This window comes from Scyliorhinus canicula, chromosome 1 (genome assembly GCF_902713615.1).
Source record: "Scyliorhinus canicula chromosome 1, sScyCan1.1, whole genome shotgun sequence".
Classification (NCBI taxonomy): domain Eukaryota; kingdom Metazoa; phylum Chordata; class Chondrichthyes; order Carcharhiniformes; family Scyliorhinidae; genus Scyliorhinus; species Scyliorhinus canicula.
The window spans coordinates 295,268,612-295,291,727 of NC_052146.1; the positions used below are offsets into that span (position 1 = coordinate 295,268,612).

General features: G+C 44.9%; 1 protein-coding gene across 4 annotated transcripts in view; it reads right to left on the reverse strand.

Annotated features, from left to right (window-relative positions):
- LOC119978128 (synaptojanin-2-binding protein-like) overlaps positions 1–23,116 on the reverse strand; it is a 34,149-nt gene that overhangs the window by 4,860 nt on the left and 6,173 nt on the right. Inside the window, exons 2-4 of one of the 4 annotated variants that reach the window (XM_038819569.1) lie at positions 6,981–7,117; positions 3,670–3,768; positions 1,127–1,188 (exon numbers count right to left, since the gene is read on the reverse strand). In XM_038819569.1, coding sequence (XP_038675497.1) covers positions 1,127–1,188; positions 3,670–3,768; positions 6,981–7,117 — 298 coding nt within the window. Of the gene's footprint in view, positions 1–1,122; positions 1,189–3,669; positions 3,769–6,980; positions 7,118–23,116 lie in introns of all 4 variants that reach the window. The other 3 variants (XM_038819541.1, XM_038819559.1, XM_038819550.1) reach the window with 3 other exon arrangements.

A 23,116-nucleotide genomic window follows, 5' to 3' on the forward strand; every position in this document is an offset into this window, starting at 1 on the left:
TCTACAGGCCCTATCGGCAGCTAGAGCTGGGTGCTCTCCGCTGTTGCCCTGCTAGCCCTGAGCAAAATGGAGAATCGGTGGCCATTTGTTCTGGCGTAAAATGCCACCAATCCCCACGCCGGCGTGGGGACATAGCCTCAGAATCGGAAAATCCAGCCCCTTGAATCTGGCAAAGAGTCTGTCAATGTTAGTCTTGAAAACTCGAGTTGTCCCAGCGTTCACACCCTTTTGGGAGCGAGAATTCCAGATTTTGGCTGCGTTTTGTATTTCCCCATCCTGGATTCACCCAACAGATGAAATAGTTTCACTTCGTCCACCCTATCGAATCCTTTTAACGTCTGGAACACGTCAATCAGATTTCAGCCGCCAATATACTCTAATTAAGGGAATGCAAGCCAAGTTTTGATCGTAATTTAAGCATCTGAGTCCAGCCATCATTCTGATCGGGATGCACATGTGCCAATTTTAAGGACCAAAATACTGCCTGTGTTACTGTTCATGGTAAGCCAGAGGATGTGCTGCTTTTCAGAATGGGAAGTTTATTCAAAGCAAAATATGAAGTATTATTCTGCTGGGCAGCATCCGTGTCTCTTTCAAGCAATAAAATCCACTTCTTCAGTAAATACGAGGTCAAATCACTCAGGTTAATTGTAGCTTGGTCGGGGAACTTTAAAAATTATGGTGGTCATTCCTGGCTCCAAGACAGGACCACCTATCATGTAGCTAGCTCTTTTTTCCTCAGACTTGCTTGCAATTGCAATAGAGTCTGGAGAGCAATTTCTGTATGGTCAGTTTTTAGTACTTAGACGAGAACCTCCAGAATTTCTCCCGTCCCGTCACCCCCCCCCCCACCCCCCTCCCTCCCCCACCCCCACGCCAGCAAGTCTCTTCTGCATTTCCTTTCTCGTTTAAGACAGTCCTTAAAACCAACCTGCCCTAAAATCTCATGTCTCTCGGTGTCATATTTTGTACGTCCCTGTGAAGCAGCTTCGAGATATTTTATTATATTAAAGGCACTACATAAATGAAAGTTTTTGTTGTTGAACCCAAGGGGAAGCTGTACATTATGAGATCTATACCACAGTGTTTTAATACAGGGGGGGGAGGAGACATTGAAACGACCTGCCAGAGATGTGGCGGCTTCCATTCGACTGTTGAACGGGCCTCATTGTCATGCTCACATCCAACCTGAAAAACATCACATGAATAGTCCTGTAAATGTATGCTTCGTGTGACATGGCGGCTGAGAAATGTGAGCACGTCTACAGGGTGAGGGCCGAGGCATTCCCTGATCACGGGCCGATCGACTCTCATCCACGGAGCTGCTGAGAGCAACAGACCAGTGCAACGGGCGATCAGGCCCCTGCTGGCACCGTAATGACCCTCAGCTAACGTGGAAAGGGCACGAGAGAGGGCGGGGGGAGGAAGTAGAGGGAGCAGTGACCCAGTGACAATGGCAGGGAAGTTGGTGGCTGGAGGCAGGAACAGAAGTTCTGCTTTCACTAATTCCATATTCAGATAAATATGTTTCAAAACCTGAACCTGCTGCTGGCAACCGATGGGATAAGGTTCAGCCCCAGAAATATGCACATAATTTTCAGTATCACCCATGCTGTTGAAGAAAATTGATAATAATAATAATCTGTATTGTCACAAGTTGGCTCACAGTAACACTGCAATGTTACTGTGAAAAGCCCCAAGTGGCCCCATTCCGGCGTCTGTTCGGGTGCACAGAGGGAGAATTCAGAATGTCCAATTCAGCTAACAAGACGTGTTGGAGGAAACCGGAGCGCCCGGAGGAAGCCCACGCAGACACGGGGAGAACGTGTGGACTCCACACAGACAGTGACCCAAGCTGGGAGTCGAACCTGGGACCCTGGCGCTGTGAAGCAACAGTGCTAACCACTGGGCTAGATGAGCAGATGCAGTCGCAAAGAACAATCAGTCTCCTCAGATTGCTGTCAGAAGGCTCCTTGGGCTGGAATTTATGGGGGAACCAGACTGCTGAACCCCAGGAAAGCAAGTTGGCTGGTAGCCTGTGCCAAAGCAGGTGGGCTAAACTGGGTGATAGTTTAGTTGGATGGCGTCCCACCCTTGAGAATTGCCAGCCAATCGGAATGCCAGTGCCACGGCTCAGTAGTTTGTGTTACTGGGAGCACAAACAAGCCCATGAGGAAGAGGCACTGGAGCTACATACGTGGGGCCTTTTTGATGTTGGGCCTTTTTGGGGTCAGGCAGCCCAGGAGGTGGTGGTGCTGGGTTCTCAGGAAGGTAGGGAGCTGGTTTTGAAGGCCAGGCGCATGCATTAAACATTTGGCATGGCGCACACAGGGGACGCACCCCTCTCTACCTGCCTTATCAACACTTGCCCACTCCTGCTTGCCTGCCTATCAATGCCAAGTATAATACGCCATGGGCAATATATTGTATGGTCAACTGGCTTGATAATAAGTTCAACTGACATGTAATTATTTATTTAAACATGGAGGTGGGCTGCCAGACTGAGGGGTCGGGTGGCTGGGAACCCCTCATATTTTACACCCAACCCCCCTGGTGAAAAGAAACCCAACGGGTGACCATAAAATCCAGTCCCTTGTTCCTGATTTCAGTGCATAGAGTATACCAACTGCTCACCCTCCGCCGAGATCGAATGGTATGTGGTATGAACTCCGAATTCCAAAAATAAATTGTAGGAAAGAAAAGGAAATTGACCATCGACAAAAGAAAATGTTTCCTTTCTCTCCGTTAAGTCCATTGATTTTGCTTCTAGAATATTCCAGGAACATGGTATGTTGTCCTGTCACCGTGTAGGCAATGTACCTGCTTTGCTTAAACACAATATAATTTGGGCAGATGGTAGCATAGTAAGGCAGCACGATAGCATAGAGAGCAGCACAGTAGCATAGTGGTTAGCACGGTTGCTTCACAGCTCCAGAGTCCCAGGTTCGATTCCCGGCTGGGTCACAGTCTGTGCGGAGTTAGCACGTTCTCCCCGTGTCTGCGTGGGTTTCCTCCGGGTGCTCCGCAGTCCAAAGATGTGCGGGTTGGGTGGATTGGCCGTGCTAAATTGCCTTTAATGTCCAAAAAATGTTAAGTGTTACTGGGTTATGGGAATAGGGTAGATACGTGGGCTTCAGTAGGGTGCTCTTTGTAAGGGCAGGTGCAGACTCGATGGACCGAATGGCATCCTTCTGCACTGTAAATTCTATGATTCTATAATGGAGAATAGATAGAAATCAGTGGTTCAGGAAAAGCAGAAACCAAAAATCCCCAAATCTGACTCTAAACTGTTTCTTTATGAATGTTTTGTAAAAGACGTGCTGCACATTATTCCTAAAACTGCCTGAGCAAAAATAAAGAGTTCCATTGTACATTTTTTTTTAATGTACACAGAATTAGAAATTCGATTATATGTTGGTGAAGGTGCCATATATTTATTCAATTAATCTATTGGTTTAGAGGAGCAGAGTGTTCAGGGCTAACCTACCCTGGCCTGACAAAGAAGTGGTTTGTGTAAACTCTGCTTTCCCTGGGTGGGATGGGGCGTAATGTGTTTATTTATCTTCTTTAACTGGGGTGTGTTAGGGTGCTGCCAAACATCAGTCGCTCCAGCTATCCACAAAATCCTATAGCAAACAATGATTTCATGTGCTTTGAATTGTCCCTTACCTGCCTCTCAATTTGTAACACTAACTCATTATTGGTCACGTTCCTAAATACGTCTGCTGCTTCCTCATGCTGTATATTAACAAGTGAAACTCCACCAGCCTAAAGACAGGAGATCAAGAGAGATACAATGAAGTAGTGGTGTAGTTGGGAGTGATCTATATATAATGAAAGTATTGGGTGGAGACTAGATTGTTAAGCATGCTGTCCTTTCACATTTAGAACGTGGATTCAAAAGCAGACCAGACATAGAAAATAGAAGCTGGAGGAGGCCATTCAGCCCTTCGAGCCTGCTCCACCATTCATTATGATCATCGCTGATCATCAAGTTCATACCCTGATCCTGCCTTCCCTCAATATCCCTTGATCCATTTAGCCCCAAGAGCTATCTGTAATTCCTCCTTGAAAGACAAAAGTTTATTTTCTGTCTGTACACTTTTCCTCTTCCCCCACTGAACGTGTTCAAATTAAGCTTCACCGCACAGTTTCATAACTCAATCTTCAAAACTGTGAGAATCTTTACCTTCTAGTTTCTCCCACAATTTTCAACATTAAACACTCATCAAAACAGTACATTATTCAACTTGTCTTTTCATATCTTCCATCTTGGTTGTGTCATATCGTGATGGTTGAGCTGAAAATGACAATCAAATGCCTTCCACGCAAGGCACGGTAACACAGTGGCTAGCACTTTTGCTTCACAGCGCCAGGGTCCCGGGTTTGATTCTCAGCTTGGGTCACTGTCTATGTGGAGTCTGCACGTTCTCCCCGTGTCTGCGTGGGTTTCCTCCGGGTGCTCCGGTTTCCTCCCACAAGTCCCGAAAGACGTGCTGTTAGGTAATTTGAACACCCCTCATATTCTGGAGGTGGCATCGTTGCAGATAAGCTTAGAGGTGACTATAGTTTTTTAAAAAGCCCCATAATTGCGCCACTGACAAAAGTTAATTTTCACCAGCACAAATACTTATACTAATGCTTAGCACACTCTCCTTTCACATTTAGAATGCAAATTCAAAAGCAGCCCAGACAGGAATATACTGTGGCTAAGCACTTGTTAAACATCCACTCCCTCCACCATTGGTACTCCTTGGCTACAGTGTACACCATCTACAAGATGCACACCAACAACTCGCCAACGCTCCTTCGATAGCACCTTCTGGTACGGACAGAATTTGTCTGGTCCCTTCCAGTCCATAATCAGGATGTTTGTCTGTCAGGTGTATTTCCTAACTTTAGGTTGAACTTTTTTCTATTTTAAAATAAATCCCAGCAGCAGGTTTTTTGATGGTTTTAAAAATGAAGTAAGTTATTATCACACACTTGCTCCACTTTTGAAATGAAACATCTCAATCACACTTCCCATTCAGTCTATCACATACACACAGGTTAGATGCAGATGAAGTTAAAGCCATAATTATAAAAATTGAATTTCTAATTCAGTGTCTATGTCGACGCAGGTCTGATATCTTCTAAGTTGAGTTGATACTTTTGTTGGAGTGATGGCCGTTCAGAAACAAATGAAGCTGTGAAGCCTCTTGTTGACAAATAGCCAGCAGATTGGTTCTCAGGTGGACTTGGAAACAGAAAGAAATACAGTACTTTGGTTCCATTAGAAGACATTCAGCTGAGATGGTTCAGCTGCTTCCTGATGTTTAAGATTTGCTGCCAGATTTGCTTTGCACAGGTTGTATTTTACGGCAGTCCCTGAAAGTTAGTTTCAGTCACATGACTGCAGGGTTAACACTTCTGGAGTCCAAAACATACGATAGCAATTGACAGTGGTCACTCACTCTGCCCCAACCTGAGCTCAAATTGTCTCCTTTTTTCAATACGGCACTTGGAGACCAACAGTCCAGCGATCCAATATTCCTCAAATGCTGGTTCATCCTCAAACAATGAGATGTTTAGATTCACAGGTGGCTGTAATGTACCCTTATTCAGATTCATATTTAACTAAATGTTGGCCACAGAATCAAACCCAATCCACAGTTTAAATGCTTATAGTCGCACATTAAGTTGCAGACACCTCGGCCGGGATTCTCCGCTACCTTCAGGGGCTAGGCCAGCAGGGTTGGCATCGGCGGGGTTGGCGCCGTGCCAACCGGAGCCGAAGGGCCTCTGCCGGCCAGCGTGAGTTGACGCATGTGCGGGAGTGCTAGCGTGTACTGGCGTCATCCCAGCGCATGTGCAGGGGGGGGTTCTTCCCCGCGCCGGCCATGGCGGACCGTTACACCGGCCGGTGCGGAGTGAATGAGTGCCCCCATGGCACAGGCCCACCCGCCGATCGGTGGGCCCCGATTGCAGGCCACCCGCAGAGGCAGGTCCCGCCGGTAAGGACCTGGTCTAATTTACGCCGGCGCGACCGGACGAAAACGGCCGGCCACTCAGCCCATCGTGGGGTGGGGGGGGGGGGGGGCGCTGCCAACAACCCCCAACTGGTGGGGCGGGATTCACGCCGCACTCCCCCAGTGATTCTCCAGTCCAGCAGGGGGCCGGAGAATCCCGCCCCTCATCAGAGTTTGTGGCCATTTTCACAAAGTATGAACTTACAGTCTGTAGAATCCAATATTTTCATGCTTTGTACTGAGCATGATACTCTAAACCCACAACCTCTACTATCTGTCATAACCAGAGGAGCAAGCACATGGGAACACCACCACCTGCAAGTTTCCCCTCCAATCACACACCATCATCACTTGAAAATAAATTACTATTCCTTCACTGCCACTGGGCCAACATCCTGCAACTTCCTCCTTGGCAACACTGTACCTATACCACATGGTCTACAGCTGTCCGCGAAAACCTTCTCAAGGGCAATTTGGGATGGGACCTGCCATGCCTGTGGTGTGATGCACGTTCAATAACTCCCAAAGCGAGATTGTAGGACAATTGAAGGTTTTATTGAACTAGATGTTTCCCCCAGCAGCGCAGGTGCAGAATGCAGCAGCTAGGGAAACACAGACTCTTATACTCCGCCTTACTGGGCGGAACCAGCAGGCAGGCTTCACCAATGATCTTACAGCATCCGGTACCTCCAACACCAATGATCTTACAGCATCAGGTACCTCCAACCTAGGTACCGTAATACCCCTAATACCCACTACCACATGGTGTACACATTATATGAACAAACTAAAACTTGTTAGCTGACCATTTAACTGCCTCACTTGTCCAATTTTCATTGTTCTGAGAAAATTTATATACTGAATATTAATCTACGTTCTCAGACGCTGCTCGATTTTGCAGTTTTTATTTCTTCATAATTCCAGGGGGGAAAAAATCATATTTAAATCAAAACAATTACAGGAACATACCTCCAAGACCTTGTCACCCTCTTTAAGTCTTCCATCAAGAGCTGCTGCTTCGTTTTCTCTTATTTTAGCGACATAGATTCCCGAATTTCCAGGAAAACAGGGTTTATCCACTCCTCCCAAGATGTTAAACCCAAACCCTGTAAATGAGCACCAAGCATGAAGGTAAATCAAAATGCCATTGAATTGTAATGTTAGGTAAAATAGAGCTCTTCAATAATAATCTTGCCTGCGCTGGAGGCAGCTATTTATCATCCATTTATAGCAGATCGAATCATTCAAGCAAGTGAATTGAAACTGCGAAGAAAATCGTGGGGCAGTTATTGGGTATTGTGGTGTTTGTTACTCAGCTAATAATGCAGAGGCTTGAATTAATAATCCAAGGAATGTCATTGCAAATGTCACTGTGGCACTTTGAGTATTTGATTTCAGTTGAAATCTGGTCAGTAAAACTGATCATCAAATTGTCGGCTTGAGGCAAAAACTTAGCTTGTTTACTAATGTCCCTTCGGGAAGGAAATCTGCTGTCCTTAATCAAGTGACTCAAGTCCCATGCCAACGTGGTCAAAAATAACGACCCTCTAAACAGTCCCTCAGTGAGGTCAACTAGCGATGGGCAAAGTAACTCCCAGCCTTTCTAGCAACAGCCACTTTCCAAAGGTGATTGAAAGACTTGCTGGGAAATTCTGAATGTGGCTGTCTGATCTCGGGCAAATGGTGCAAACACAGGGCATTAGGAGGTGGAATGGAACAATTGAACAGGGGCAGGCTATTCAACCTGTTCCACCAATCAGTCAGATAATGACTGATATGCACATTTATTTCCTCTTTATTCCCTTATTTCCCTTTCCTTTTATTTTTGACGTTGCATTTTTGATCCATAGATGATTAATGGACCCACGTCTTTAATGCAAGCAGCCTGTATCTTTAATTCGAGCAGAAGAATCCAGAAGGCTGTGCTGGTTTAAACTGGAGTTGCAGACTGGTTGGGACCAGTGAGAGAGATGGGCTGGGACATTGTTTGATTGATTTGGCTGGTGGCCAATGAATTGGCCCAAAGGGCTGTGCTCTGCCCAGCAACAGGTGGTGATTGGATCATATCCCACTGAGATAGTTTTCAGTGTCCCATGGTTTCAGTGTGACTCCTGGCAGCAGAAAGGCAAGAATCTCTATGTTTTTCTCCAGAAAGGCTGTGTTTTTGAATTGTCAGGGAGCCTGGATGAATCTATTTATATGAGAACCATTACAGGCTGTACAAGCAAAGTCCAGAACCTGCTATATCTCGCCAGAAGGCTTCTGAATACTACATTTCTAAATTACACAGAACTTGAATGAATGAATGAATCTACAGAGAAGACCATTCCCATATATAAACAAAGACTCTAATCTGCAAGTTTATTGTGAAGAAAGGTGTGCTAAAAACCATCATCTGCAACAAAGACTCTTTCTTCCTTTCACTTGTGATTTTTACCCCTTCCCACCCCTCTGTGTTTGTCTGTCTTGTGTGAGCATGTGTAGACGGTGGGGGCAGGTTAAAGTGGGGATTAAGAATTAGCTTACAGTTAACCAGTTGTATTTGCTGCATGTTACATTGTAGTTCTTGTTATACATAAACAGTGATTGTGTTGACGTTTACAAACTTGGAGACTGTGATCATTGGACAGCCAAGGGTCAAAGACTTTGGGTATTTTTATAAGAAGTATTGGTTAATTCACTTGTGTTGTGACCCCAGGGCATGTGGGGCTGGAATTGACCGTGCGCTAGCCCAGGGTGTGATAACAACATTGCAAACAGCGATATTTGTGGGCAGCTGGACTGGATACTATATCTTTGGTCAGCTGCAGAACATTTCACTCATCTCTGTACTTCAGTTTTAAACACTACTTACCGTGATTTGAAGTGCTGCTTTTCTGTTCCTCTTCCCCCATTTAACACTGAAGGAAGTTTCCAGCTGGATATTTTACTCAGAACACAGGCACTCAGTTCACTAATGCTGTATCGAATTTGTCCAGATTAAAATGCTGGCTACCATTCAACAACTAATTCACAATTACATACGTCATCATGCATGCATTTTGTCTTATGTTGTCATGCATCTTCTGTTCTATTATTAGAAAAAAGAGTGCATTTATTTAGAATCCCTACAGTATAGAAAGAGGTCATTTGGCCCATCGATTCTGCACCAACCCTTTGAAAGAGCAATGTACATCTAAGTCCACTCCCCCACCCAATCACCGTAACCCCATCTAACCTGCACATCTTTGGGACACTAAGGGGAAATTTATCATGGCCAAACCACCTAACCTTTACATCTTTGGACTGTGGGAGGAAACTGGAGCACCCGGAGGAAACCCACGCTGACGCGGGCAGCACGTGAAAACTCAGCACAGACAGTCACCCGATGTCGGAATCTAACCTGGGTCCCTGGCGCTGTAAGGTAGCAGTGCTAACTACTATCGCCCTTTTAGCACCTTACCGCTACCTCAAGATGTTTCCAAGTGTCTCGCAACAAATGAATTACTTTAAAAGTGTGCCACTGCTACATTCAAACCCAGAAGGTCATGATTTAAAATTCCACATGTCAGACTTAATTCAATAAAACTGCGCCAGAATTCTCTGGTTGTTCGCTAGCAGTGGGATTCTCTGGTCCAACCGGCAGCCCAGCCTGCGGGTTTCCCGGCGGCGTGGGGTGGAAATCCCATTGGCAGCGGCGGGAGCCGAGAATCCCGCTGCCATCGAACGCCGCGCCACATCCCGCTGCCAGGAAATAAGCAGCTGGGATGCAGGAGAAGGGTTATTTGTGGTCTCACACCAAAAATAACCTCGAAAAGAGAGGAAAGAGAGTACTAAGGGAAATGGTAATCAAAGAGTGGCAGGAAGAGGAAGTGCATACAAACATCAGAGTGCGGCAGCAGATAAGGCTAGAGGTTGCGAAAATAATGAAAAGAGAAGTGAAGGTATTGTAAACGAATGCACACAACATTCGCAGTAAGGAAGACTAATTGATGACAGAAGTAGAAGCAAACAAATTGATTAAATTCCGAGTAGAGTCAGAAAGAGATGCCTCCCCCCACCCCCCCCCCCCCCACCCCTTGGGTGGCACGGTGGTTAGCACTGCTGCCTCACGGTGCCAAGGTCCCAGTTTCGATCCCGGCCTTGGGTCACTGTCCATGTGGAGTTTGCACATTCTCCCCGTGTCTGCGTGGGTTTCACCCCCACAACCCAAAGATGTGCAGGCTAGGTGGAATGGCCACGCTAAATTGCCCCTTAATTGGAAAAGAAAATTAAAAAGAGATGGCCCGCAGGAATTGAAATAAATAAATACATACTTAACCTGCTCATGACAATTATACTGACACTTCGGATCACCGGTGCTGCTTGGGTCCTGCATCAAAAGACTCCTCACAAGCCCCGGTACAGTCCAGCCCTGGTGGATTAAGGAAGCCCATGCCCCCTTTCCCTCCTGCACTAGCTGCTGTACAGCAGGTTAGTTGAAAGGGCCCAGTGAAATGGATACACCAGGAAGAAGGTGTGGTCTAGGTTGTGGATAGGGTTTGTTTGGGGGAGGTCAGGGTGATTGGGGGAGTAGGGGTTTGGACTTCAGCGGGGTCAGGTTGTGTTCGCGGGGTCGATTGGAGGTTGTGGGAGGGGGGGGTGGGGGCCTGCAGAGGAGGGAATCCTTGGTGGGGGTGAATACCATCAGGTAGTCGGGACATGGGGGTGGGGGGGGAACCATTGGTGTCGGTCTGGATGTTTACAATAGTTACCCAGAAGTTAGCACTGTAAAAAAATTATACAATTAATTCTTCTAACATTTTCTGGGTAATTATTGGTGAAACTCTGGTGGAACGATCCGGAATTTGCGATCCAAATCACATTTCTGGATGGTTCCCAGGGGCAGGGCAAATGTCCAGAGGAAGTTAGCATTTCTGGGCAATTCCTGTGAAAATACTGACCTGGCAACTTCCAGGAGGGATTTCCTGGCGCATCGATTGGTTAACCCCCAAATCCAACGAGAGGGTTCGGATGTTTGACCCGTGAAACAGCAGTTGAAACTGGATCAGTTGTTAATTTTACATCTGAGATAGATTATTTTGGTAAGTAAAGATATTGAGGGATATGGGCCAAAGGCAGATAGATGGAGTAGGTCATAGATCAGCCATGATCTCATTGAGTGGTGGGACAGGCTCGAGGGGTTGAACGGCTTACCCCTGTTCCTATGTTCCTAATTGGAAATTAGGTTCCTAATCTAAATAAAGGAAGCTATGAAGGACGAGTTGGATGTAATAGATCAGGAAACTACATTAGAAGGTCTGAGTAGACAGGCATTGGCGAGCATTTAAAGATTAAAAATTTTTTAAAACAAAGTTACATTCCTTTAAAGTGCAAAAACTCCTCAGGAAAAGTAATCGAACCATGGCTATCATGAAAAGTTAAGGATTATCTTAGATCAAAGGAAGGGGTTTATAAGGTTGCCAAAATAGCAATTAGGCTGAGAATTTGGAGAATTCTAGAATTCAGCAAAGGAGAACCAAGAAATGACAAAGAAAAAGAAGTGAGAAACATAAAAGCTTTAAGACGTATGTAAAAAGGAACCTAAGATTGGAAAGACAAATGTGGGCCCATTAGAGAGATAGGAGAATTTTATTTTTTTAGAAATTTGAGCACCCAATTCATTTTTCCAATTAAGGTGCAGTTTAGCGTGGCCAATCCACCTAACCTGCACATCTTTGGGTTGTGGGGGCAAAACCCATGCAAACACAGGGAGAATGTGCAAACTCCACACGGACAGTGACCCAGGGCTGGGATCGAACCTGGGACTTCGGCGCCATGAGGCAGCAATGCTAACCACTGCACCACCGTGCTGCCCTAGACAGGAGAATTTATAATGAGGAATAAGAAATGGTAGAGTGTGGCACCTGGGAGATATTAGGAAATTGGATTAAAGATGTAGTGGGCAATTAGGGGTTAACAGCCTGAGGCTCAAACTGCTAGCACTGAATTAGGGGTATACACTCACACCTGGCCTGAGATACATTGTCCTATTTAGACGTAAACTCGCTAATGTGAATAAACAGGACACCCCTGTTCAGCTGGGGTGATTCACTCAATATCCATTGTCCTTCGGGACACTCTTGCCTGACCAACCATTAGCCCATTACAGTGTCTGATGGCCTCTTTTGTCCATAAATTGGAGGTTAGTTGCATTTCATAGTTTGACCCTGGTTCTTTTGTATAAAAGGGCAATGGATAATCAAAGGCCCAGATAGCAATGATGAGTTCAAGTCTTGACATGCCTGGACAGAACCATCTTTGAGGGACTTGGTGGAGCTTAGAGAGATAAAAGAATCCTGTTTGGAAAGGCGGGGGTAGAAGGATTTGGACGGTGATCGAGGGAGGCCCTGAAGAAACTGCCACAGAGACAGACTTTCGGAAAGAGTCTGAAACTAAAAGCAGGAATGTGTTCTGTAAATGCACGTATCATGTTGTGCCTCTCATGTGTAAGTGGAGTTGAGAGCTGTATATTCATTTTACATGCTGTTTAATGGGAAATTGTGTGTTAGGGTTAAGAGATACATGTAAGCTGTTCTTTTTAGGTTTGAAGTTTACAGGTTTAAATATTGTTTTTCTTTTGTTATAATAAAGTTTTGTTTGTAAAAATAACCAAACTTCCTTCCTCATGCAGTCAATCCCAGAGCGAATTAATCTTTCCACAAAATCTTAAAAATAAAAAAATACGTTGCGGTTCTGGTCTCGTGTCTGAGCCACTGTTGGGATCTAGTCTGGCGCCCATAACAAAATTGTGGATTCATTGCTGGGATTCTTATTTACAATTCCTTGTTTGGCTTGGGGTCATCAAACCTAAAGACAGTGAGTGTGTGTGTAAGGATTGTATTCTCCCAGGTTTGGTATTTGAATAGGGAGTGCCTGGAGATGGCTCTTTCAGTTGCAAAAGATTTTCTGGGTGTGGAAGAAATTACTCGGGATGATTTACAAGGGAGGTCTAAAACAAAGCTTTCGAATTTGGCGGAGAAACTGCAGTTAGCCCTGCCTAAAGGGACAAAGAAGGCAGAGATAATACAAGCCATAGCTCGAGAAGAGAGGGCCTTTCAAAGGGAAATGTAAGGAGAAATATTAGCAAAGGATGAGAGATTGGCAATTGCAGAAGCAAAGGAAAAAGAAAGAGAATTTGAACTTTAGAAATGGGCATTGTAAGGAGAACACCGACTAATAGTGTTGGAGATAAAGGCAGGAGTTGAGGAAGGTCTAGAGGAAGAAGAAATACTCCCTCAAAAAGTCAAAAGTTTTGTCGTGGTATATTTAAGCATGCAAACCTTGCCAAGATTCGATGAGCAGGACGTGGAAGCGTATTTCATTTCATTTGAGATATTAGCTAAACAATTGAATTGGCCAAAGACCATGTGAGTGGTGTTGGTTCAAACAAAGTTGGTAGGTAGAGCCAGTGATGTGTTTGCCTCACTATCAGAGGAGGTATCTGGGGAATATGATGTGGTGAAGAAAGCCATATTAGTGTCATAGAATTTACAGTGCAGAAGGAGGCCATTTGGCCCATCGAGTCTGCACCGGCTCTTGGAAAAAGCACCCTACCCAAGGTCAACACCTCCACCCTATCCCCATAACCCAGTAACCTCACCCAACACTAAGGGCAATTTTGGACACTAAGGGCAATTTGTCATGGCCAATCCACCTAACCTGCACATCTTTGGACTGTGGGAGGAAACCGGAGGAAATCCACGCACACACGGGGAGGATGTGCAGACTCCGCACAGACAGTGACCCAAGCTGGAATCGAACCTGGGACCCTGGAGCTGTGAAGCAATTGTGCTAACCACCATGCTACCGTGCTGTCCAACCCTCAAGCAAGTCAAAGAACTAGAGCCAGAAGCCTTCAGACAGTAGTTTAGAAATCTAAGAAAAGCACCTGGTCAGACCTATATAGAATTCGCAAGAATTAAACAAACTAATTTTGATAGCTGGATAGACCACTAAAAATAAACCAAACGCATGAGGCTCTTTAGGAGATAATTATTTTGGAGGAATTTAAAGATTCACTTCCCGCAGTAGTGAGAAGAGCAAAGAGTTAAAACGGTTAGAGAGGCAGAAATGGCAAACAATTTTGAATTGGTTCATAAAGCAACGTATGGTAATCAACATCAATTTCAATCTGTGAAGGATAGTAACTGGGGAACTGAGAAGTTCACAGGTGGTCAATGCAAAGGAGGTGCAGTTGGTGACATGAAGGAGCGAGTGCCTCAGTATAAATAGGAAACCAATGATAGTGGTAGAGAGATAAGAAAATGCAAGTGTACTAAAGCTGGACATGTGAAGTCACAGTGTTGGTGGCTAAAGAATGGTCCTGGGAAGACAGATTGGGTAAAACAGAATAAAACAGTGGGCTTTATTAAAGTGGCGGAAAAACCATTGTCCCAGTGGAAGAGGTGCAACAGAGTGTAAAGCCTGGTCAGAGGTTGGTGGATAAGCAGGTACCAGGGCTTTTTAAGGATTTTATTTGTGAGGATAAAGTTGTGCAAACGGTGGAGTAAGTAAGGAGATTAAGATCTTACGGGATAAAGGAGCAGTCAATATTTAACGGTGAGAGATAAGGAGTATGTGGTTTGGAGGGAACATTGTCGGAAAGGTGGTAATATGTGGGATTAGTGGTGAGAGTAGCAGTGTGCCATGATGTAAGGTAAGTTTAGAGAGTTTGGTGAGAAATGGTGAACAAGTAATCGGTACAATTTATCCTGGGTAATGATACGGTTGGGTCACAGGTGGGAGTGCCACCCACTGTGGTTCAAAAACATGTGGAAAGTCAAACAACTGAGATGTTGTAAGAAGTATATCCGGGTGTGCTTCCTGATTGTGTGGTAATTCGATCACAAAGCCACAGGTTGAGAAAGGAGGAAGAGAACTTGAGGAATGCCCATAGGCTGGCTGAGGTTCAATGGTCAGAAAACATGTTTGATCAGATGGGTAGTCAAGAGCTAGAGCAGGTAGTGGATGAAGCAGATATCTTTAGTTGAAGCAAGTTGGCTGAATTACAACAGAAAGATTCAGAGATAAAACAGTGCACTGCCAAAATTCCACCAACACATCTCCTGTCCGACCGGGGATGCCAACATCCTTAACCACTGCGACACAACCATCAAGGGCACCTACCGATCCATCCGACCGCACTTCGGAAAATTGGACCATAAGACGGTGCTCCTTCTCCCGGCATACAAGCAGAAACTTAAGTGGGAGAATCTGGTTAAGAAGGTCGTGCAATGCTGGTCTGAGGCATCAGAAGAGCTCCTACATGACTGCTTGGAGTCAGTGGACTGGTCCATATTCAAGAACTTAGCGGCCAACCTCCACAGGTATGCCACCACGTCACAGACTTCACCAGTAGTGTATAGAAGATTGCGTGCCAAAGAAGATAGTAGGTACGTTCCCCAACCGGAAACCATGGTTTAACTGGGAGATTCACTCCCTACTGAAGGCCAGGTCTGAGGTGTTCAAGACAGGTGACCCTGACCTACACAAGAAATCCAGGTACGTCCTCTGCGAAGCCATCAGGGCTGCCAAGAGACAATACCAAACTAATCTAGAGTCACAAACTAATGACACAGACTCCCGCCGGTTGTGGCAAGGCTTAATCAACATAATGGGCTACAAAGCAAAGCCGAGTAGAATCTGCAGCAGCAGCGCACCCCTCCCCAATGAACTCTATGCTTGTTTCGAGCATCAAACTGCTGTCAACTGCCCAGCAGCCTCGGCCACACCCATACATACCATCACAGCTTCCAAAGTCAGATAATAATAATAACCTTTATTAGTGTCACAAGTAGGCTTACATTAACCCTGCAATGAGGTTACAATAAAAAGCTGCTGGTTGCCACACTCCTTCGCCTGTTCGGGTACACTGAGGGATAATTCAAAATGTCCAATTCACCCTTCTTGAGTGAATCCTCGGAAAGCAACGGGTCCTGACAGAGTCTCTGTTGTGCATTCATACCCTGCATGGACCAACGGGCGGGTGTGTTCGTGGACATCTTCAACCTCTCCCTACTCCGGTCCAAGATTCCCACCTGCATCAAGAAGACCATCATCATACCAGTGCCAAAGAATAACCAGGCAATGTGCCTCAATGACAACTGTCCTTTACATCTATCATTATGTATGGCAGCACGGTAGCACAGTGGTTGGCACTGCTGCTTCAGAACGCCAGGGACCAGGGTTTGATTCCCGGCTTACGTCACTGTCTATGTGGAGTCTGCACGTTCTCCCCGTGTCTGCGGGGGTTTCCTCCGGGTGCTCCGGTTTCCTTCCACAGTCCAAAGACGTGCAGGTTAGGTGAATTGGACATTCTGATTTCTCCCTCGGTGTACCCGAACTGGCGCTGGAGTGTGGTGACTAGGGGATTTTCACAGTAACTTCATTGCAGTGTTAATGTAAGCCTACCTGTGACAATAATAAAGATTATTATTATTGAAGTGCTTCGAGAGGTTGGTCATGAGACATATCAACTTCATTCTCCCAGAATGCTTTGTTCCACTGCAATTCGCGTACCGCCACAACCTTTCCACAGTAGATGCCATCTCCCTGGCCCTACACTCAATCCTGGAGCATCGCGACAACAAGGACTCCGACATCAGACTCCTAATCATTGACTACAGCGTCGCCTTCAACACCATAATCCCAGCCAAGCTCATATCAAAACTTCAAAACTAAGGACTTGGCTCCTCCCTTTGCAACTGAATCCTCGACTTCCTGACCCATAGACCACAATCAGTAAGGATAAACAACAACGCATCCTCCACGATAGTCCTCAATTGCTGGGCTCTACAAGGCTGCGTACTTAGCTCCCTACTCTACTCCCTATGCACACAAGACTGAGTGGGAAAATTTAGCTCCAACTCCATCTACAAGTTTGCTGATGATACGACCGTAGTGGGTTGGATCTCGAATAACATTGAGTCAGAGTACAGGAGGGAGATAGATAACCCAGTAGCGTAGTGTAATGACAACAATCGCTCTCCCAACGTCTGCAAAACTAAGGAGATGGTCACTGACTTCAGGAAGGGAAGTATCATACACACCCCTGCTGGAGATGGTCAAGGTGGAGATGGTTGACAGCTTCATATTCCTCGGTGTGCACATCACCAACAATCTGTCCTCGTCCACCCACGTCGACGCTATGACCAAGAAAGCACAAGTGTGCCTATACTTCCTCAGGAAACTAAGGAAATTTGGCATGTCCACATTGACTCTTACCAATTTTTACAGATGCACCATAGAAAGCATCCTATCTGGCTGCATCACAGCCTGGTATGGCAACTGCTCAGCCCAAGACCGTAAGAAACTACAGAGAGTCGTGAACATAGCCCAGTCCATCACGTGAAACCACCTCCCATCTATTGACTCAGTCTACAGCTCCCGCTGTCTTGGGAAAGCGAACAGCATAATCAAAGACCCCTCCCACCTGGGCTATTCTCTCTTCCAACCTCTTTCATTGGGCAGTAGATGCAAAAGTCTGAGAATATGCACTGACAGGTTTAAAAACAGCTTCTTCCCCGCTGTTACCAGACTCCTGAATGACCCTCTTATGGATTGAACTGATCTCTTCAAACATCTTCTCTAATAAGTAGTATTACACTGTGTATGTTTCACCTGATACCTGTGTGTATGTACTTACGTTGTGTATTTATCGTCATCCTATGTTTTTTCATGTGTGGAACGATCTGTCTGGATTGTACGCATAAACAATACTTTTTACTGTACCTCGGTAGACATGACAAATCAAATTCAATTCAGTTATATCAGAAAGCATGTATGGAAACAGAATCTGAGTGTATATCAGAATGTTGTTACATTAGGAATAATGTGTTCATGAGAAAATGGAGACCATCACATATTCAAGCAGATGAGAAATGGACCGAAGATAATCAAGTGGTATTACCGGTGGGTTTCAGAAAGGCAGTTTGGCAGGTAGCGCATGATGTTCCAGTAGGGGATCATTTAGGCGTGAGAAAAACTCAAGCAAAAATACAAAGACATTTTTATTGGCCTGGACTGCATAAGAATGTAGTTGAATTTTGCCGTACTCGTCACACAAGTCAGGTTGGAGGGAAACCTCAGGCGGTAATCAAACCAACACCTTTAATACCTTTTCCCGCATTCGAGGAACCATTTACGAGGGTCTTAATTGATTGCATGGGACCCCTGCCTAAAACCAAAAGTGAGAATCAGTATCTGGTAACCATAATGGATGTGTCAACTTGATATCCGGAGGCAACTCCACTGAGAAACATGACATCTAAGAGAGTTGTAGAGGAGCTAACCAAATGTTTTACTAGGTAAGGACTACCATTCAATCAGATCAGGGATCCAATTTTTTGTTGAAACTATTCAAGGAAGTTATGGATAGCTTAGGAGTAAAGCAATTTAACTCAATGGCGTGTCATCCGGAATCACAAGGGACATTAGGAAGATGGCATCAAACATTAAAGACCATGTTGGGGGCCTACCGCCAGGATTACCCAGAGGATTGGGATAAAGGAATATCATTTGTACTATTCGCAATTAAGGATGCACCAAATGAATCAACTGAATCCTATCCATTTGAATTGATTTGTGGTCATGAGGTGAGAGGACCACTTAAATTGATCAACGAGAAGTTGGTGAATCAGCGGTCAGACTATGTGTAAAACTTTAGGGCGAGATTAATTAGGGCTGGTGAGTTGGCTAGAAAGACTTTAAAATTGTCACAACAAGTGATTAAGGAAGAGGCAGATAAGAAATCAAAAATTTGTAAATTTGTTAGTGGGGAGAAAGTTAGGAGAACATATTAGTGATGTTACCAATGGTAGGGGAACCATTAAAAGCCAGATTTAGTGGGCATTATCAGATAGAAAGGAAAGTGAGTGAAGTGAATTATTTGACAGAACGGGGACTCACAGAGTGTGTCCTGTAAATATATTCAAAAGGTATTTTACAGAGAAGGAAAGAAGGTGGAAGTGTTAGTTGTTATAACTCAGGAAGAGATAAATCGAGACACTTCTGAATGTGACATTCCCAATTGTCCATTAAATTGGACAATGAGGAAGCATTCCAAAATTGGGATAAATTATTGAGTTACCTTCCAAAAAGAAAATGAAAATGATCTGAAAGAGTTATTACAGTCACATAGAGCTGTGTGTGGGATTAACTTGGGACCTACAAAAGTAATTCTGCATGACATAGATATCATAAATGCTTTTCCCATTAAACAACCCATCGAGGCTCAATTCACTAAACTTAACACAGGTGGAAAAGGAGATTGACAACATGCTTAAAGATCATATAATTGATAGGGCAGCACAATGGCGCAGTGGTTAGCACTGCTGCCTCACGGCGACGAGGTTCCAGGTTCGATCCCGGCTCTGGGTCACTGTCCATGTGGAGTTTGAACTTTCTCCCCGTGTTTGCGTTGGTTTCGCCCCCACAACCCAAAGATGTGCAGGCTAGGTGGATTGGCCACGCTAAATTGCCCCTCAATTGGAAAAAAAAATTGGGTGGGTCCTCTATATAAAAAAAATTATATAATTGAAGTTAGTTGCAGCGATTGGAGTTCATCGATCGTCATGGTACCAAACCCAGATGGAACAGAACGATTGTGTGTGGACTACAGAACGATCAACGCAGATACAAAGTCAGATTTGTACCCTATTCCCCGCTTGGAAGATGCATTGAAAAGGTGGGACAAACTTTTTATCCCCAAACTTGACTTACTAAAAGGATATTGGCACGTACCTTTATCAGATAGGGCAAAGGAGGTTTCAGCTTTTGTGAAGCCCAATGGTCTATATTCAAATTAAGGTCATACCATTTGGAACAAAGAATGCGCCAGCAGGGACAGCATGCTGGTGAGTGGTTAGCACTGCTGCATCACAGTGCTGAGGACCCGGATTCAATCCCCACCTCGGGCCACTGTCCCTGTGGAGTTTGCACATTCTCCTCGTGTCTGCGTGAGTCTCACCCCCACAACCCAAAGATGTGCAGAGTAGGCGGATTGGCCACGCTAAATTGCCCCTTAATTGGAAAAAAAAAGAATTGGATACTCTAAATTTAATTTTTAAAGTATTCAGAAAATTCATTTTTTCTTTAGGAGGGATGCCTGGGAGATGTTAGGAAATTGTATCGAAGATGTAGTGGGCAATTTAGGGGGTAACAGCCTGAGGTTAAAACTGATAGTACTGAGTGAGAGGTATACGCCCACACCTGGCCTGAGCTACATTGTCTCATTCGTTAATAGGAATAAACAGGACACCCCTGTTCAGACAATCACTCAAGATCCATTGTCCTCTGGGACACTCTGATCTGATCAGCCATTAGCCAATTACAGAGTCTGAATGCCTTGTTTGTCTGTAAATTTGGAGGTTGGTTGCATATTCATACCATGGCTCTGTTCATTTGTGTAAAAGTGAGTGGATAATCATAAGTTGAGATAGCGATGATGAGTTCAAGTCCAGACACGTCATGACAAAACCATCTTTGCGCGCAGCTTAGAGAGATAAAATAATCCTGTTCGAACAGGTGGGGGCAGACGCATTTGGAGAGCGATCGAGAGAGACTATGACAAAACTGCCACAGAGACAGACTTTTAGAAAGGATCTGAAGGAGCTTCACTAACAGCAGGAGTATGTTCTGTAAATGCAAGTATAATTTTTGCCTGCCTTTGTAAGTGGAATTGAGAGGTGTATGTTCATTTTACCTGCTGTTTAATGGGGAATCGTGCGTAGGGGTAAGAGATACCTGTGCGCTGATCTTGTTAGGTTTGAAGTTTAAAGATTATTCTTTTGTTAAAATAAAGTTTTGTTTGTTAAAAAAAACAAGCCCTATTTCTCAAGTAATCACTCCCGGAGCGAATCGATCTTTCCGCACTGTCTTAAAAATACAAAAATATTTTGCGGTTCTGGTCCAGTATCGTAGCCACTGTTGGGATCTGGTCTGGTGTCTGTAACAAGAGAAACTAAAGAAGACTTTGTGTCGGTCTTCAAGAAGGCGGACACAAAAAAACCTTCCTGAAATACAAAACCGAGGAATTAGAGAGATTGAGGACCTGAAAGCAATTAGTATCAGAAAAACAGTAGTACAGGAGAAATTGATGAGACTGAAAGTTGATAAGCTTCCTGGGGCTTGATCATCTACATCCCAGCGTGTTGAAGGAGATGGCTGTTGAGATAGTGGATACATTGGCGTCTATCTTTCAAAAATCCTATGGATTCTGGGACAATTCCTGCATATTAGAGGGTAGCAAATGTAAACTCACTTTTTAGGAAAGGAGGGATGGATGAAATAGGGTAACCACTGACTTGCTGGCCTGACATCAGTTGTAGGGAAAATGCTTGAATCTATTCCAAACGATGTGCTAACTGGGCACTTTAAAGAAATGGTAGAAATGGACAGTCAATGTGAATTTATGAAAGGTAAATCATGTTTGACCAACCTGTTATGAGTTTTCTGGGGATATCATTGGTAAAATAGGTAAGGGAGAACCAGTGGATATAGTGTATTTGGATTTTCAGAAGGCTTTTGATAAAGTTGCACACAAGAGGTTAGTTAGCAAACTTAGAGCACATGGGATGGGGTAATATATTGACTTGGATTGAGGATTGGTCAGAACAAATGGGTCATCCTCAGGTTGGCAGGCTGTGACTCATGGGACTGCAAGGATCAGTGCTTGTGCTCCAGCTATTTACAATCTATATCAATTATTTGAATGTGGGAACCAAATGTAATATTTCCAAGTTTACTGATAACGCAAAATTAGTTGGGAGTTGTGAGGAGGATGTTAAGAGGCTTCAAGGGGATTTAGACAGGCTAACTCAGTGGGCATCCATCCCGAGTTGCCCTTGTGAAGGTGGTGGTTAACTGCCTTCTCAAACTGCTGCAGTCTGTATGGTGTAGGTACATCCACAGTGCTGTTAGAGAGGGAGTTCCAGGATTTTGACCCGGTGACAGTGAAGGAACGGTAATATATTTCCCAGTCAGGATGGTGAGTGATTTGTTCTTGTCCTTCTCGATGATGGGCTCCCAAACTGCGTTCTGCGGGACATCTATCAGTCTGTCTGGCCGGGAGGGGGGCTGTCCCGAGAAGAGCTGAGGCTGGGGGTCCCCCAAGAACGGCCGAGGGCTGAGGGGCCCTGAGAAGGGATGAGGCTGGGGTGGTCCGAGAAGAGCACAGACCCAACAGTAAGGCAAGTGTGGGTGAGGCTGGGTGAGAGTGTGTGAGTGGGTGCTCCCTTTAAAATTAACCAAAAAGATAAGACTTAGAAGTATTTGTTGAACAGCAGAACTTTTTTATTATATGTTTGTTTTTGTAAGTTTGTACCTATTGCACAGTAATAGTCATTTCTTGTCATTTAATTCTTCAATATAATAAGGATGTTTGTTCAGTACTCTTGGGGGGTTCATTACCAACAAGTAGTAAAGTATATTGTGATATAATTTATCCCATTACCCTCTTCTAAAGACATTGGGGGTGAAATTCAACTTATAATAATTTTTATCAGTGTCACAAGTAGGCTTACATTAACACTGCAATGAAGTTACTGTGAAAATCGCCTAGTCGCCACATTCCGGCGCCTATTCGGGTACACTAAGGGACTTTTGGGACTTGTGGGAGGAAACCAGAGCACCCGGAGGAAACCCACGCAGACACGGAGAGAACGTGCAGACTCCACACAGACAGTGACCTAAGCGGGAATCAAATTTGGGACCCTGGCGCTGTGAAGCAACAGTGCTAACCACTGTGCTACCATGACTTCAGCAGGGTGATGCACGATCAATTGCATAACGAGGAGTGTTGAATACAACTGAGGCTTTATTACACTAAGATGTGTGGCCTCCTACAGCAGCTGGCAAAATGGCTGCTGTACGAGGAGCACACATATTTATACTCCGCCTACTGGGCAGAGCCAGCAGGCAGGGACTACCCCCGTACCTGGAGTAGAGGGCCTTACCGTACATACCCTAATATATACAGCAGTGGTTACTACCACACAGGGATGCAGAGAGGGGTGGTTATTGGAAAGGAAATGGGGTGGGGTGTATAATGGGCAGCCAATCTGCTACCGCTTGTTTGTTGCCCAAAA